This window comes from Rattus rattus, chromosome 1 (genome assembly GCF_011064425.1).
Source record: "Rattus rattus isolate New Zealand chromosome 1, Rrattus_CSIRO_v1, whole genome shotgun sequence".
NCBI classification, from domain to species: Eukaryota; Metazoa; Chordata; class Mammalia; order Rodentia; family Muridae; genus Rattus; species Rattus rattus.
Window position 1 is genome coordinate 184,810,311 of NC_046154.1, and position 18,107 is coordinate 184,828,417.

The window sequence follows — 18,107 nt, forward strand, 5'->3', positions numbered from 1 at the left end:
TACTAGTACCTTCATGGCTATCTTTTTCTTTAGGTTAGGGAAGTCTTCTCCTATGGTTTTGTTAAAGATGTTTTCTGGCCCTTTGAACTGGCAATCTTCACCTTCTTCTATTCTTCTTATTCTTAAGTTTGGTCTTTTCATTGAGTCCCAAATTTCCTGGATTTTGGGGGTTCAGAACACTTTATACTTTGTATTTTCTTTGACAGATATGTTGATATCTTCTATGCCTGAGATTTTCTCTTTCAGCTTTTGTATTCTGCTGGTGATGCTTGCACTCATAGCTCCTGATCTCTTTCCTGGGTTTTCTGTAAGTTTTCCATCTTGAGGGTTGCCTCCATTTGTAATTGTTTCTATTTACATTTTTAGGCCTTGAGCCCTTTTGTTTAATACCTTCACCTGTTTGGCTGTATTTTCCTGTATTTCATTAAGAGAGTTATTTATATCCTTCTTAACGGATTCTATCATCCTAATGAGATAGGATTTTAGGCTAGAATCTTGCTCTTCAGGTGTGTTAAGGTATCCAGGGCTTGTTGTGATAGGAGAACTGGGTTCTGATGGTGTTAAATCTATTGGCTTCTGTTGTTTACATACTCATGCTTTCCATTCACCAATTGGTTATCTCTGGTATTAACTGTCCTGGGTGTCTTAGCAGGCCTCTTTTGAGGCTAGTAGAACTTAGTAACCTGGGTTAGAGCGGGCCTCCTGAAGGCAGGCAGAGCTGCCCCTGGTTAGGGCAGAACTCCTGGGAGATAGGTAGGTTTTGGGGTCTGAGGGTCAGTCACACTGATCTGCCAGGTGTTTACATGAAAGTGTAGATCATGAAGACTGTGGGGCTCTTCTGGAGGCCAGCCCCACATGTTCTTCTTTCTTCTTGGTTCTCTCCTGGTACAGCAGAGGGGAAAGAGCGTTGGCAATGGTGGGGAGGGAAAAGAGAAGGAGGATGGCAAGAATTGGTTTAATTATAAAATGTTTATCTGACCTGCCTGAGATCCTCTGTGTTTAGCACCTCATGGTAAAGAATCAGGGGATTAAGTAAAGTAGCCTTTGTTTTATCTCCTCAGAAACCTTATGGTTCTAACTTCCATCCTTCTAGTTGATCTCACAGGAAGAAAAGTGGGACACTTTAAAAAGTGATATTAATCTTTATTTCTAAGTTCTCCCTAAACATTCTCTTAAAAAAGTTTGCTATGAAACTTCTCTAAGAAATTTCTTCTAAAAGTTTCTTTAAAAAGTTCTTCATATTTTCTGTAAGAAAAAGGGGAAAGAGAAAAAAGAAAAAGTGGATCCCTTTACCTTTGTCCTCAGCACTCATACATCTTTTAGAATACATGATCACACGGTAAAAACTTCATCACAAGTTTACATATTAAATTCAAATCATAAATTGAATAAGATGTTTACAGTAGAGAAAATTTGCATGCATTGCCATTAAGAGTAATTATCTGGCTAAGCATTCAACATCTGTCACTAGCTCTCAGGTTCATTGAAAGTTAAAAATCTTAATTTTTCTGTCTAACGTATTAGTGAAGTTTTGTATAGATAAACCCAGTTAATATTTTATCTTCTGTTCTTACACCTACAGTAAATTCTTAGTTCCCTTTTTATGAGTTTGGTTAATCGTTTTACAACCTTTGTAAAGGTTGCTCTCAGTAGTAGATAGCCCATTTGCTATCTCAGAAACAATTAACTCATGACACTTGAAGACTGGCAGAGTTCTCATTGAGGTTTTGACATCAAAAAGAACTTAATAGCAATCTTATTATAAAAGAGCTTAATAATTAGTAGTAAAACTTAGGAATTTTTACAGGATCATCATTAAGAATTACAAAATCATCTATTTGTTTATATAGCATCGCTACAAGACAGTACATCATTGTTGCTTTGTAAAGACCTGCTCAGAAGGGTGGGCTAATGCCTAGTGATTATATTTATTTAATAATAACAGAAAAGCATATTAATAGCAAAAATTTTTCATTAAGTGTAATATTCTCATCCTTGCCTAAAGAAGTGAAGCCATCAATAGATTCAACAGTCCATAGTGGAACCATCTCAAGATCACCTGCTGTTTTGTAGCTTCTCTTTGATGGCTCCTGGAAGGAGATCTTATATCTGCTGGGCTCTTTGGGTTCAAGGATGGGGTGGGTATTGGGGTGGGGATCTTACCTATGTTCCTGGTTAGAGCAGACCACCAGTGAGACAGGTACCTGTGGGGTCTTAGAGAGTGGTGCAGACTTAACTGTCTGCCACAGGGTTAGGTGGAGGTACAGATCAAAAGGTCAGTAAGCTCCTAATTGCATTCTTAATAGTTATCCTTATAACCTCAAATAAGTGTAGCTTTCATCCTTCATCAAAGAAATTTCATGTTCTAGCAGAGACCAAAGATAGTCTTAATAGTATTATAAGTTTAGCCAACACTACTCTTCTCTTCTTTCTCCCCTTCTCATTATGGAATTCTTCTTATTATTATTATTATTATTATTATTATTATTATTATTATTATTAACTTGAGTATTTCTTATATATATTTGAGTGTTATTCCTTTCGGTTTCGGGGCAAACATCCCTCCCCTCCCTTCCTTATGGGTGTTCCCTCCCAACCCTCCCCCCTTGCTTCCCCTCCCCAACAGTCTAGTTCACTGGGGGTTCAGTCTGAGCAGGACCCAGGGCTTCCCCTTCCACTGGTGCTCTTACTAGGATATTCATTGCTACCTATGAGGTCAGAGTCCAGGGTCAGTCCATGTATAGTCTTTGGGTAGTGGCTTAGTCCCTGGAAGCTCTGTTTGGTTGGCATTGCTGTACATATGAGGTCTCGAGCTCCTTCAAGCTCTTCCAGTTCTTTCTCTGATATGGAATTCTTCTTATGTCCTATACTACTGTGATTAATGTTTGCTTTCAATATATTTTTATTGATGTACTCTTCTTTTGTGTGAAAGGCCCTATCTACATTGTCTAAATAATAAAGTAAAAAATCACTTCCCACTTCTTAAGGAGTAAACGTATTTAACTTTGTGGAGAATCGGTTGGTATAATCCCCTTGAAGTCTGTGACTAATTCTTGTAATGAAAACCATATAATTGTTGCTAAGGCCTCCACAGCCTTAGAACAGAAAGGGATATATGAGAATTATTACTACTCACAAATACAGTTTCACAGAGTTCTCAATGAAATCTATAACTGTAGCTAGATATGTGGTACTCGGAAGTTGAGAGGAACACTGTTTTTGCAGATAACCTGGGTTTAGTTCTCATAATTTACATAAGGCTACTTATAACCACCTGTATGTGTTGCTATCTCTTTACCTCTGTGTACATCTACAAATACACACACACACACACACACACACACACACACCTTCCTGATACATATATGCACATAATTTAAGATGAAATATGATCTTTTTAAAAAAAGAAATCTAGTATTCTACATACCTAGTCAGAGCAGAACATCCATCCACATCCAGAAATTTTATTTGATTTTTTTTAAAGAAAAGGCATGTATTGAGAACCTATAAATACAGGGAATTATTAAGAGAGTTAAAATATGCATGGAGGGAAACACATACTCTAATATAAGGTAATATAAATAAGAAAACAAGTGATGTGGAAATTCATTAGATGAACTGGACACTCTCACTGGGTAGTTTTAGGAAGTGTCATTTTATATGGGATCTGAGATATTCTTATACTTTTTTTTTAGTTCAGGACAAGTGTATCATGCCTTTTATTTTTAATTCCAATTATTTATATATAATAATTCTTAGGACTTCTCACTGTTTACCTTTAATATTAAAGGGGATTTAACAGGCAAATTTAAGAATTTTGACTTGTACAGATTACTCTGAATTATTTGAGTGGATCCATGGTACTCATAAGGGTTGTTAAAAGAAGAAAACAAAGTTAGAGTAAGAAATAGGATACTTTCTCATGATTGAAGATGGAGATATAAGCCAAGGAATGCAAGTGGTTGCTAAGAGCAGGGGATGGCAGGAAAATATTCTGCTCTGAATTCTTAAAAAAGAAACACAACACTTTAATTTTCTAGTCTTCTCTTCTCCCAAACTGTAAACCATATCTTCATTGTACATAGTAATTTAACACAAGTGACGTGCAATGAAGCTCTGAGAATTGAAGAAACCATTATATATTCCATAGTTTCTGTTAATGTTGTATTATGCAAGTGAGAACCATGTGTCTTTTCTGTATGGCTTATTTTAAGCAATAGGATTCCAATTTTCTTGCCATAGCATTACACCAAACAGTAGGTTTGCTGTTTAGACAGACATCTTAACTGCCTGTGTGACTTCATCAGACACTGTCAATTATAATTGGAAAGCTGCCATACTAACTCCTTATTATACACTAATGATAATAATAGTTACATTTGAGAATATTAATTAATGAAAAACATGTTTGAAAAATATTAAGAGACATTCCAAATAAATAATATTTCAAGTTGATCTCCAAAAATTACAGAGTAGCATGAACTTTGAAGCTCGATTTCTTTTTTTTTTCTTGAACTCTTTTTTTATTATTATTGGATATTTTTATTTACATTTCAAATGTTATTTCCTTTCCAGGTTTCCCATCCACAAGCCTCCTATCCCATCCCACTCGCCCTACTTCTATAAGGGTCCCCTCCCAAACCACCTCGCCTTCCCACCTCCCCGTCCTGATAGTCCCCTACACTGGGGGGTTCCAACCTTGGCAGGACCAAGGGCTTCTCCTCCCATTGGTGCCCAACAAGGCCATCCTCTGCTACATATGTAACTGGAGCCATGGATCTGTCTCTGTGTACTCTCTGGATGGTGGTCCAGTCCCTGGGAGCTCTGGTTGGTTGGTCTTATTGTTCTTATGGGGTTGCAAGGCCCATCAGCTCCTTCAATCCTTTCTCTAACTCCTCCAATTGGGACCCTATTCTCAGTTAAATGGTATGCTGCTAGCATTCGCTTGTGTATTTCTCATGCTTTGCTGAGCCTCTCAGGAGACAGCTATATTAGGCTCCTGTCAGCATGCACTTCTTGGTTTCATTAATATTGTCTAGGTTTGGTGGCTGTAGGTTTATGGGCTGTATACCCATGTAGGACAAGCTCTGAATAGCCATACCTGAAGCTTGAATTCTTAGTTACTAGTGTGGGTAGAAGAAAACAAGATGTCCGTAGAACATACCATTGCTGTAGGACATTCTGTCACTGATGTTGTCTCCATCACTCTTTATTCTAATAATCCTATTCTGTGCTATAGACCGAGTTAACTTAGTAGTGTAGAGTAATAGCACCCATTCATTTCATAGTTTTAAAAAGTGTGCTAACAATACTACAGTCATTAGTAGCATCGCTTATAACATCTCCCTAAACAGTAGTATACACATATATGTCCTCCTGCCATTTACTATAATAACTTGCCACTTAAAAACTGCAATAAGGAATTTAATTATAAACTCTACTCTTGTGACTCCAGCTTTGACTCACTTTTCAGAAAGAATATAGCAATAGAAATTTTTTGTTCTTGTTGTTTGTTTCTTTTTCTTTTGTTTTGTTTCATTTTTCCCGCCAATTAACTTATATTCCAATTCAACCTCCTTCGAAAAAACTGGCTTATGCTTTTGGATATTGCCCAAAGCTTTCATCTCACTATGTAGCTTTATACAGATTTGCTGTATTGTAATTTCCAGCGTCAAGCAATGAGTATGTAATTTATCTGACAAAAAAAAAAAAGAAAAAGAAAAAGAAACCCTCTTGGCTAAGTTCTCTAAAAGTGTGAATTATGTGTTTTTGAAAATTCGGCACCTGTTCCCTATTTTCTCAAATCAATGCTGCCCCAATGCCCAGATCAAATGCAGCTTTTGCAAGTTTCAGTTCAGATATTTAACACATATTAACATTGTCTCCCAAGTCAGTGCAGAGCATCTCAGCAAGCTCTTCCTCCAGCTGATTCAGGAGCTCATAGCCATGGAAATGCACTGCCTCAGGAGTTAGTGTTTGGTTTTGAATCATTATTAGTTAGTTGTAGGATCTTTGTCAAGTCACTAAACTTAAACATCGCAGACTGACCGTCTTGAAAATATAAGGTGATAGCAGCTAAGCGAGCTGAGATGCTGCTTCACGAGACAATGGGGAACTTAATATGATGTTTCAGTACATACCCAGTCAGTGATAATTACTGTTATTCAACTAGTTTCTGCGGGAACTCAGTATGTATTCTGAAACAACAACAAACAACTGGGGAAATATGAAAAACTGCCCTACTGCCACCCCATACAATTTATTACTACAACCACTATGTTTTAACTTAACGCTTCATTATCAGAATTCCTCCATAGGTTGTTCTGTGTTCTACCTTAGGTTAAAATAAAAGAAGTATCTTTAAGATTGTATTCCGCACTTCAAGTTTGATGTGTTATTTCGTGTTGGTTAAGTATGTTTGTTGACTGCCTTTTCTTAGTTATGATTCCCCACAACAACCCAAACACTCTAAAAGCTTTGAGTTGCTTTATTTTCTATCATTTTCCTCCCATGACAAATTTACAATATATACTCAGCCATTTATTGTGACATGGGCTAATTATAGAACTGGAAGGTAATTCACATCTGGACTATGTTCAAAGCAACAGAAGACAATTTCTTATTTTTTAGAACTTTGAGCAATGAAATTTTGCTCCTCCGAGTAAGATTTGTCATATTGGTGTGTGCATTTTCTACTTCTCTGTCCCCAGGGAATTTACCCTATCATATCGTCAAGGAAACACTAATAGCTTAAACCTCATTAAGAAATTCAGCTTTGATTTTTGAATGTTTGTCTTAAGGAGATGGGATTTTTTTTTTTTGAGGAAAGATTGTTTCATTAAACACCATGTGGGGAATAAAAGAACGATCCCTTAAAAGAAAATATTTGTCTTCTGTGATCCATTCCTTTTGTTGTGAACTTACAAAATTTATTACACAAAAGTAAACATTATTAATACTAGTTTAATATCTCTGAAGTATACCCTTATACTAGGCACCTTTGTTTGGTAAATGGCTTAAATATTGATTTACTCATCATACAATGGTATTACCTATTAAGTGGGTTTTTTTTTTTAATTCCTTCTTATGAGCCAAAAAAGCCTTGGTTTGTATAGAAATGTATTGCCTTGAGATGAGATCACACAGAGCCAAGGGCACTTCTCTTGAGTGCATTTCCCATTAGTGATATATGGCAGAATCTGAGTAAACTAGGCTTGAGGTTAGAACACAGGGGCTTCAAAGCATTTTCATGCATTCAACAGCTGTGTGACCTTGGGAAGGTAATTCATTATTTAGTTCATTTCTAAATTTTATGAAGATTCATTGTGCAAACACTACAGACTTACTCTATGCTTTCCAAGGAATGCATTTCTACAAAAGTAAGAAATATTTTACCACCCGCATCTGGGGTTTCAGAGATTGTATCAGAGTGATAGTGCATGACTATTCACGCAATCATTGTACGTTCAATACTTACTTAACCTCACTGTGTGATGAGCTTGGTAGAGGCTCAGGGAGGCATTCATCACTTACTGGACACTGATAAGCAGCATTTTTTTTAATAGCTTATTCTTTTATACTCAAAGATTGCTTTAACTTTCAGCTACTAACCATTCACCTGGACCTGCCAAACCCTTCATACCTCTATGAGATACCCTTCATTATTCATGCTTCTTTAAATCTCTTTGAGTTTAACCTTTTTCTCTTAATTGAAACTGGCAGATTTATGCAAGTTCAGTTAGGTAATTAATCATATTTGGAAGTAAAGTAAGTCAGTTAATGAACTGGAAAGGTACTTGAGGAATGTGTACTTTGTGCAGAAAAAATATACAAAGGCATTAATATAGAAGCCACGTTTGGATTGCTTATTAATTAGTAAATTTCTTAAGATCAATATGATTTGATTAACACAAGGGAGCATTGCGAAAGATGGCATTAGAGGAAATGTCTGAATTAAGATCACCCAAAGCATGCAGAACACAATAATAAGCTGAGTTTTATTCTAAGATTTTTTGGAAAAAAAACCCGCAAATTGCTTTTTTGAAAATTTAAATATTCAAACTTGAATACAAAATAGAGAATGTAGGATGGACTAGGAGATTAGAGCAGGTCTAAAGATAATTATTAGCTTGCTGCTTATATGCTGAAGAAGTCCAAGAAATTAGTGTACTAGTAGTGATGAGAGGTGATTAAGTTAAACTGCTTTCATTAAGACATTTGTGGTAGATGAAGAGTTTGGATCTGAACAACTAGTTGTCTCATGTCCAGTCATTGAATTGGGATCCTAGTTTGGAGAAGTTAAGGTCAAAACATGATTTGACATTTCATCAACTTAAGAAAATTGAACTCAAGAGATATTAATATATAAATTGAGTAGGTAGTAGGAGCATCAGGAGATAAACTGAAGCTGAAGATAGAAATTCAGAATGCATTGGGGCTACAGAGATGGCTGAGCAATTAAGAGTTCCTGTTGCTCTTATAGAGGGACAGAGGTCACTTCTTACTACTCACTCTTTTTGGGAGGCTCACCATCTTCTGAAACGTCAGCTCTACGACAGTAGAAGAGTTTCTGTGAACACCTGTGTGTATGCTTACACACAGAGAGACCCTCACATAGTAATAATAAAATAAACATTCTAATGAACTTTTAAAAGTAACTTGTTATCAGAAACAATATTTAGAATAATAGTACTAAATAAAATTATGTAAAGCATGAAATTCCAAATACTAAAGAATGGGTTTCAAGGAGGACGGAGCTCTGAACAGTGCCAATATTTCTTAATGATAATAAAAGAATATTGAAAGAACATTTCCATTGCATTTAAATAGCAATCTACCCTTGGGAACCTTGGTAGAAGGAGTTGAGTTGGGTACTGGAACTTCACTAAGAGAAAATGGAAAAGAAATGAAATTTGAAATAATTATTCAATAAAATAGAAATATTTAATTTTAATATTATCATAAGTATTACTATGAAGTAATATAAAATATAACTATTCAATAAAGTATGGTTATTTTACTACTTAGATTGACTTCACTGATGGCAATAGGTTTTATGTGGATTACTTAATGACCTCTGTTATACTCCATATTGAAATATAATGCCATTCCTCTGACAACCTGTGTTATAGTCCCAAATTATAAATATGCCTACATTAGTTTACTAGTTTCTACAAAACAAAACAAACTACATGCATGCTTAAATAGCAGAAAATTTTTTCACACAGCTCTGGAAACTGGAACTCCCAATATGAATGCGATGACAAAATAAGTTTCCTCTGAAATCTCATCCTGTGGCTTGCAAATAACCATTTGGCTGTGCCCCCCTATGGACTTCTTTCTGTGGACTTATCTGCACTTAACTCTTCCTTATTTTATGAAAATAGCCATTATACCAGATTACTATCATGAATTCCTATATGCAAAATTTATTTTCCATTAATTTTACATATTAAGGTAGTAGGAATTGGAAATTTCAGCATGTAAATTACAGATAAAATAATTTAACATATCACACTTACAAATCTGAAATTTTACAGTGCTTATTAAAGTAAATAATTATTACCATGCTTTAATTACTTATATATTATATGAAGTGACTTATGAAAAAGTAAAAATTGATGTTCATTGAAAAGGCTGCTACAATGTATTAAAGTAATTGGTGTTATATGACTTAGATGAAAATAAATTCAACTGGATATTTGTGCTGGATAGTTTTATGCCAAGTTGAAATAAATTAAAGACATTTGAATGCAGAAAGCCTCAATTAAGAAAATACCTATAAAATATGGCTTAGGGCAAGCCAGTAGGGCATTTGCTCAATTAGTATCTGATGGAGGAAGGCCCTGCCTATTGTGGGTGGTGCCATCCCTTGGCTAAGCCATCCTCATTCCATAAGACAGCAGGTTGAGCAACCCCTGAAGAGCAGGCTAGTGTCACCTTTACATGGCCTCTGCTTCAGCTCCTGCCTCTAGGTCTCTGCCCTGTTTCATTTCCCATCCAGATATTTTTCAAAGGTTAACAGTGATATCAAATGTAAACTAAATAAACCCTTTCCTCTCAAAGTTAATTTAGCCATGGCATTTCATCATAGCAATAGCAATCATAACTAATATATTATTCATAATTTAAATATTTTCCTCTGCATTGCCTTTGCTGTTGTGTGATGATTTTTTATTATATATTTATTTCCTGTAATTGAATAATTCTGTTCTTTTACAGATATTCAAGAAAAAATAGAAAATAGCCTAGAAAAGTTTTCAAATCACTACATTCTCATGTGAGGCAAAACTCACATCAGAAACAGATGACTGACATTGATGGCCACGTGATTGATTAATCTATAAATAGCTACATTTTTGTCAGGCTATGTCAAGGGAAAATATGGCAATTTTTCCAATTAAACAGAGACTGGCCCTATACAGATAAGTGAAGAACTAATTATTAACCTTGCATAAGTATTACATTTCTTGAATAATATGAACTCATCATCATTACTTTTTTTGAAGAAATAAATTGACAAGTTGATTAATGACTACTAGATATAAGTGATGGCCTGGGTAAGGCATATAATAAATTGAAGGATATCCTATAACATTGTAAAAACAGTTTGTTGTTTGCATATTTTATGAGCAAATGACAGTAAATTTAAAACCTTTTATCACTGTTTTTTATGAGTACTTTTAAACAAGTATTAGTTCTTTGATAATGCCATATTTACCCTCCCAAGTCTTCCCACACTTTTTCACTACCGCCTTAGCTAGGGTTTAATTGTTATATATACTGTCACCAAAAGCAACTTGGGAATAAAAGGGTTTGCTTCTTCTAAGACCTTACAGACTATCACTGAAGGAAATCGGGGCAGGAACTCAAGGCAGAAACCTGGAGTCAGGAACTAAAGCAGAGACACTAGAGAAACACTGGTCACTGACTTTCTTCTCATGGTCTGCTCAGTGTCCTGTTTTATAATACCAGGGACAATGCGACCAGAGGTTGGCACCTCTTATCTTGAATAGAGTTTCATTATGCCAGTCATCAACCAAGAAAATGCCCCATACATTGCCCACAAGACAGTCTCTTCAGGGTGTTTTAACCACTGAGGTCCCCTCTTCCCAAACAACTCTGGTAATGTCAAGAAGACACAAAACTACTATGCCAGCAGCATTGCCCAAGCTCTTCAGGTAGGAATGAAGCTTCCTTCCTAGGTCTCTCCTCGCCATACTAGGATTTGTTCTTTTTGATCATATGCATATATGTTGATATATTTTAGACAACAAAATAGGCATATTTTCCAAAGATTTCATATTTATTTATAAAATTATAATAATTATAAAAATCAACTTAAAAAACTTGTTATGTAAAAGCAATGGCAGGCAAAAGGAAAAGCAGGCTGCTCTGTCAGGAAATGAATGAGACTGAGATGTTTATGAAGATGACACATTATGATCTCACATTATGAGAGAACTTTGGGAGCACCATTTTTTTGTATCTTGATTATTTGATTCTTCAGAGGGAAGTTTATAGATGGCAATATCACATGGAAATATCAAAATGTTGGGGTCCAAGAATCACTTACAAACCACACGAACACCTATCTCAGTCAGAAAGGGATGGTTCATTGAATACACACACTAAAACTGATTGAGCAGGGGTATAACTCAGAACTCGGGGGCTGAGGCTACCACCTCAAACATTTTTCTACATCACCTTATAAAGGCTAAACCCACAAAATATACAATGAGCTCATACATAAGTACTGGAATGGCTTCCTGGTGGTCAACCCTGTTTCAAGCTATTTAAGACATCTTAGACAGTTTATATTGACATTAATTTGACAGGTCCTATGTGAAGCTTATAGCTGTGGAATTTCTTAAGATTAACACACCTCCTAACATACAGAATATAATGGAGTGTGTGGTCAGCGTGACCCTACTCTGAGTCAAGTTACTTTTCTGTGTCAATGCCTGACAAGCATATTACAGCAACACTGTGAAATAGTAAAATAGCTGATGGGCATGGAAATAAATGGTGACAGCTATGGTAGGGGTAGTCCTCAACAAACATATTGAATATACCTTTTCATGCTCAGGGGTCCATCACGTCATTAATTTATTTCACCTAGTTGTTTTGCTACAAAGGGATCAAGAGATAGCAATTCTAGAGTCAAATTTGAACAACAGTTGTCAGGAACCTGGATTTAAGTTACTCAGGTTATATGATCCAATATAGTGTCAATCTCATGAATGTTTATAGTAACAGAATAAAAAAGAGTTATAAATCAAGGAACTGGCAAAATATATTGGTAGAGATATCACAAAATCAGGTTATAGAAAAATGGGGCGTTAGTCTGTCTTGGATGTTATTTAAAAACTTGACAATAAATCAAAGGATTTGATTAAGTTAATATAGTTCTGTAAAGGAAACTTTCATTCACCAGATGCAATGTTGTCTCAGAGGCTTACTGATGAATAAGTTGATACTTCCTAGTTCTTTCTCAACTATGGCTGGTGGTTTATTGGTCCAAACTTCTTTCTAAGCTGACTGACTCAAATTGGTTTCTCTTGGATTCTCATGGAATTGTTCTGTTTGACCTCAAACTAACTCTGAAAATCTGATTTCCGGCTCCCTCTGGCTTCTTCTGTCTCTATCTGCAACGTCTCTATGTAAAATTGTATCAGTAAAACTTCCTCTATCTGCATGAATTAAACTCAACATCATTGCCTACACTCTGAGTGACTTTCTCTGGGCCACTCTTAGGCAAGCTGTCATTCCTGTCTATTCTTGTGAGAGTTTGGCATATACTACCTCTGAATCATTCCACCAAAATTTTCTCTGAGTTATTACTTTGTCTGCCTCTCAATTAGGCATCACATTTAAAGATGGTTGTTTCTCTCTACAAACTAATCACACCTTCGTTGTTAGGGATTAAAGGAGTGTACTAAGGACAAGTTTGTATTTCAGCCAGAGTGAGTCAGACCAACATCTACCTTGAAGGCCTTTGGTTGTGATCCCTTTCCAGAGCAGCCATGTTGTTACAATAAAATTTCTTGACATTTTCACTCTTTCTGTTTAAGCTAAAAAATGGTACAGAGTTTAACTGATACAAAAGAAACAATTATGAATCCCATAAATTTTACAGTTTGAATGTTCTTATAAATAGCCATTGATGTGATGATCCTTCATAAGTGCAGCCCTGACCATCCATCCTTCAGCAAATGCCCATTACTGCATTGAGGTTTTCCAGTCTGTCAGTCTGATGAATGATCTGTCTTTTCTCAGCCAGTTTATTGAGCTGTCCACATGCAGAGGTTTCAGCTTTTTGTGTCATCTGGATGGTTGTACTTCTACACCCCTTCCTTCTTTGAGTCATGCTTTTCATGTGGAAGCTTCTCTTATTCAGATCAGATATGTTTCAATCCCATAGTCTCTCATCACCTGTAGCAATATAGACAAAACCTCTTACCTCTTACCTATATTCCCTGACTTTCATTCTGAAGTTGCAATATCTTTAAATATGTGTGTGTGTGTGTGTGTGTGTATATATATATATATATATATATATTCCAATGTATTTCAATTGCTGTTGTTCCTGTTTCATTGGCATTCAAAAATTTTTGGACATTGAACTGCCTGAGGATCCAGCTATACCTCTCTTGGGCATATACCCAAAAGATGCCCCAACATATAAAAAAGACACGTGCTCCACTATGTTCATCGCAGCCTTATTTATAATAGCCAGAAGCTGGAAAGAACCCAGATGCCCTTCAACAGAGGAATGGATACAGAAAATGTGGTACATCTACACAATGGAATATTACTCAGCTATCAAAAACAATGACTTTATGAAATTCGTAGGCAAATGGTTGAACTGGAAAATATCATCCTGAGTGAGCTAACCTAATCACAGAAAGACATACATGGTATGTACTCATTGATAAGTGGCTATTAGCCCAAATGCTTGAGTTACCCTAGATGCCTAGAACAAATGAAACTCAAGACGGATGATCAAAATGTGAGTGCAGATCGCTCATGAGAGACACAGCCAGAATACAGCAAATACAGAGGCGTATGCCAGCAGGAAACCACTGAACTGAGAACGGGACCCATGTTGAAGGAATCAGAGAAAGAACTGGAAGAGCTTGAAGGAGCTCGTGACCCCATATGTACAGCAATGCCAACCAACCAGAGCTTCCAGGGACTAAGCCACTACCAAAAGACTATACATGGACTGACCCTGGACTCTGACCTGGTAGGTGGCAATGAATATCCGAGTAAGGGCACCAGGGGAAGGGGAAGCCGTGGGCGCGGCGAAGAGTGAACCCCTGGTGAAGGGGAGGGTGGGGGGGAGGGCGGGAAGGGGGAGAGGGTGGGGAGGGGAACACCCATAAGGAGGGGGAGGGGGGAGGGGGATGTTTGCCCGGAAACCGGGAAAGGGAATAACATTCGAAATGTATATAAGAAATACTCAAGTTAATAATAAAAAAAAAAAAAAATAAAATAAAATAAAAAAAAAAAAAAAAAATTTAAATTAATAAAGCATTATTCAGTCCATTTCTGGGAGTTATTATTCCCCCTTAATAAGTAGAAGCTTATCAAAGTACAATTACATCCTTCTGAATCCGTACCTAATCAAGAACTAAAGTGTTTCAACCTCTCAAGATTTTAGTGTCAGGTATTGGTAGTAGCAGGATGCCTGTGAGCAGTTTGGTGTGTGCGTGTGTGTGTGTGTGTGTGTGTGTGTGTGTGTGTGTGTGTGTGTGTGTGTGTGTTTGAGATCTGATTTACAAATTAAATCAGTTACCAACCTGATAAAAAATTTTGTGAGATTTTATTTTAAAATCTGGCATTTAATTTTATTTTGTAAATGTTATGTGATTGGTATCAATTACATCAAAACTCCAGAACTGATATAATAGCTTTCATTTTTCCATTCTTAATAACTCTAACATGTATAATCAGTACTTATGCATTACTTCTGTGACTATTAATTTAAAATTAAGAACTGATCTTAGTGCAGGAATAACTAATCTAACATTTTACACATGTATTTATAAAGTGGATCATAGATAACTTTAAACTTTTGTGGACAAAATAACATCATAAGCAATGCCCTTGGAAATAATATGTTAATTGAGGTTATTTCTTTTGTTGTTCTCTGCTCTTTAGCTCTTTAAGATAGAACATCTTTCTTTTTAATCTAGGGCCATTTTCTTCTCATATTTCAAGAACAATTGCTCACTTACTTTTTTTTTTGCATTTGCAGACTGTAACATATTAGAGAAAATAATCAGGTATTTTCACATAGTCTATTTTTTACGTTTGTGGGATTCAATATTCACATACACAGACACACACACATACACACACCACAAATGATTGAAGCACTGTAGCTTTGTTGCCAATGACAATACACTGTGTGACTGGGTAATGTCCATAATATTGAGTAACATTTACAATCATCGCCTCTCCTCTTTTCAGGACATCGAATCTCTAACAGGAGGGCTGACTGGTTCTAAGGGGGCTGATCCACCGGTAAGTTAGAGTCTTTATTGGATATGTGTTGCATTGCACGGAGAGTTGTTGTGTACTATGACAGGTACTGAGTCTTATTAAAATTCAATTGATGCAGTAAGTAATATAAAGTGTAAAATTGACTCAAGAGTGTCCTGCAGGATCAAAAATGGTACCTTCTCAAATAATTAATCTACATCCAAACCAGTAGCATGGAAATAAAGAATGAGGGTTCTAGTTTACTGGTGACCACTTGATTAGCATACACAGTGCCCTAGATTCAATTCCCAGTACATAAGAAAAAATTAATAAATATTTTGTTAGAAATAACAAATCATTACTATTCTAATAATAGTCTTATTAGCTTGAGAATTTATAACTCTAAAGTGGAGTCTGGGAACTGCTCCACAAAGAATTCAGACACCAATTCAGGTCATCAGGACTGGTTTATTGACTGCACGTCTCGAGACTGATTGATCAGGGCCAACTTTAATTTTGTTCTGAGCAAATGATTTCAGCAGACATTACTTCTGATGATTTCCCTGTGATTTCAGTCTTGAAAAACAAAATTCAATGTACATAAGTCAAGTAATGTTATATGCAGATTGTGTGAGCAAATGATCAGTGAATGAACTTTTACCACAGTTTGATTTATTTAAGTATGGTGGGAATTAATGAATAGTATGCATATGCTGGCCAGTTTTATGTCAACTTGACATAAGTTAGAGTCATCTGAAAGGAGGGGACCTCAATTGAGGAAATCCCTCCACAAAATCTGGCTCTAGAGGATCTTCTTAGTGATTGATGTGGAAGGGCCCACTGTGGGTGGTGCCATCCCTGGTGTTGTGGTTCCTGCCTTGTATGATTTTCTATCATGACTTCCTTCAGTGATGGGTGGCAGTGTGGCAGTGTAAACCAAATAAGGCCCTTCCCTCCAGATTGCAGTTGTTTCCTGACTAACATTTAATGTGCCTTGTGATGAACTATCATCTTAATGACTGAGGCTCACAGGTTGATCCTCAGAACCGTAAAACCAAAATAAAGTAAGAAAACAGAAAGTTAGATTGAACTAAATGTATTTCTAACCCAGGTGGATTTTGTCTTTCAATTTAAAATATAGCAAAATAGATCATCAAAATACTAATTTCCATTTTCAACAGTTAAATCAAAGTATTAATAATACCATTCTGTCAGTTTTACCAATAAAACATTCATTGCTGAAAGTTTTAATCTCACTTAACAAGAAAAATTGGAGGAGCAGGATCTGTGCATTACTAGATGAATGGTCTCTTATGAGGATGTAATACAGCATAGTAATTTATTTTTTAATATAACGGGTCACCGAGAAATTTTGAAACACTAATAAAATAATTAGAAAATAAAAATTTTGCTTTAGGTGCACATAAGAATTAATTTTAAAGATTAAAACTAGGAAACTTGTTTCATTTCAAAGTGTTGATTAGTACATCCAATAACATTACTGATAAAATGGCTTATCAGGTAAGATTAAGTTTGCACGATTCTAGCAATGTATGGTATTGGTAATTTTATTATTATTATTTTTGAGTCAGTGTTTCTCTGTCTATCCTGGAACTTACTCTGTAAACCATGCTGGCCTTGAACTGAGAGACCTTCCTGCTTCTGCCTCCAGGGTGCTAGGATTAAAGGCATTTACCAACACCAGCAAGCTTAGTAATTTTAATAATAAATGTTAAGTACAATTTTTGAAAATTCAAGTAGCCCCTGTTTCATCACTAAAGAGAAAATAATTTAATATTTTCAGACATAATTCAAGAGGATTTTAGAATGGGCTTATTTTATCAAAAGTGTTTTTTTAAAGTTATCAAGTCATTTTTTTATTTTAAAATTTTTTTAATCTTTATTAACTTGATTATTTCTTATTTACATTTCAATTGTTATTCCCCTTCCGGGTTTCCGGGCCAACATCCCCCTAACTCCTCCACCTCCCCTTCTATATGGGTGTTCCCCTCCCCATCCTCCCCCCATTACCACCCTCCCCACAACAATCACCTTCACTGGGGGTTCAGTCTTGGCAGGACCAAGGGCTTCCTCTTCCACTGGTACTCTTATTAGGCGATTCACTGCTACCTATGCAGTTGGAGTCCAGGGTCAGTCCATGTATAGACTTTGGGTAGTAGCTTAGTCCCTGGAAACTCTGGTTGGTTGGCATTGTTCATATGGGGTCTCAAGCCCCTTCAAGCTCTTCCAGTCCTTTCTAAGATTCCTTCAACGGGGTCCCGTTCTCAGTTCAGTGGTTTAATGATGGCTTTCGCCTATGTATTTGCTGTATTCTGGCTGTGTCTCTCAGGAGAGATCTACATCCGGTTCCTGTCGGCCTGCACTACTTTGCTTCATCCATCTTATCTAATTTGGTGGCTGTATATGTATGGGTCACATGTGGAGCAGGCTCTGAATGGTTGTTCCTTCTGCTTCTGTTCTAAACTTTGCCTCCCTATTCCCTGCCAAGGGTATTCTTGTTCCCCTTTTAAAGAAGGAGTGAAGAATTTGCATTTTGGTCATCCTTCTTGAGTTTCATGTGTTTTGTGCATCTAGGGTAATTCAAGCATTTGGGCTAA

General features: G+C 36.2%; 1 protein-coding gene across 18 annotated transcripts in view; it reads left to right on the plus strand.

The window, feature by feature from the left end:
- Positions 1-18,107, plus strand: part of Ppfia2 (PTPRF interacting protein alpha 2) — a 460,024-nt gene that overhangs the window by 74,153 nt on the left and 367,764 nt on the right. For all 18 annotated transcript variants that reach the window (XM_032911955.1, XM_032911963.1, XM_032912051.1 and 15 more), the window contains one exon: positions 15,478-15,531. In XM_032911955.1, the coding sequence (XP_032767846.1) occupies positions 15,478-15,531 (54 nt within the window). The remainder of the gene's footprint in view (positions 1-15,477; positions 15,532-18,107) is intronic.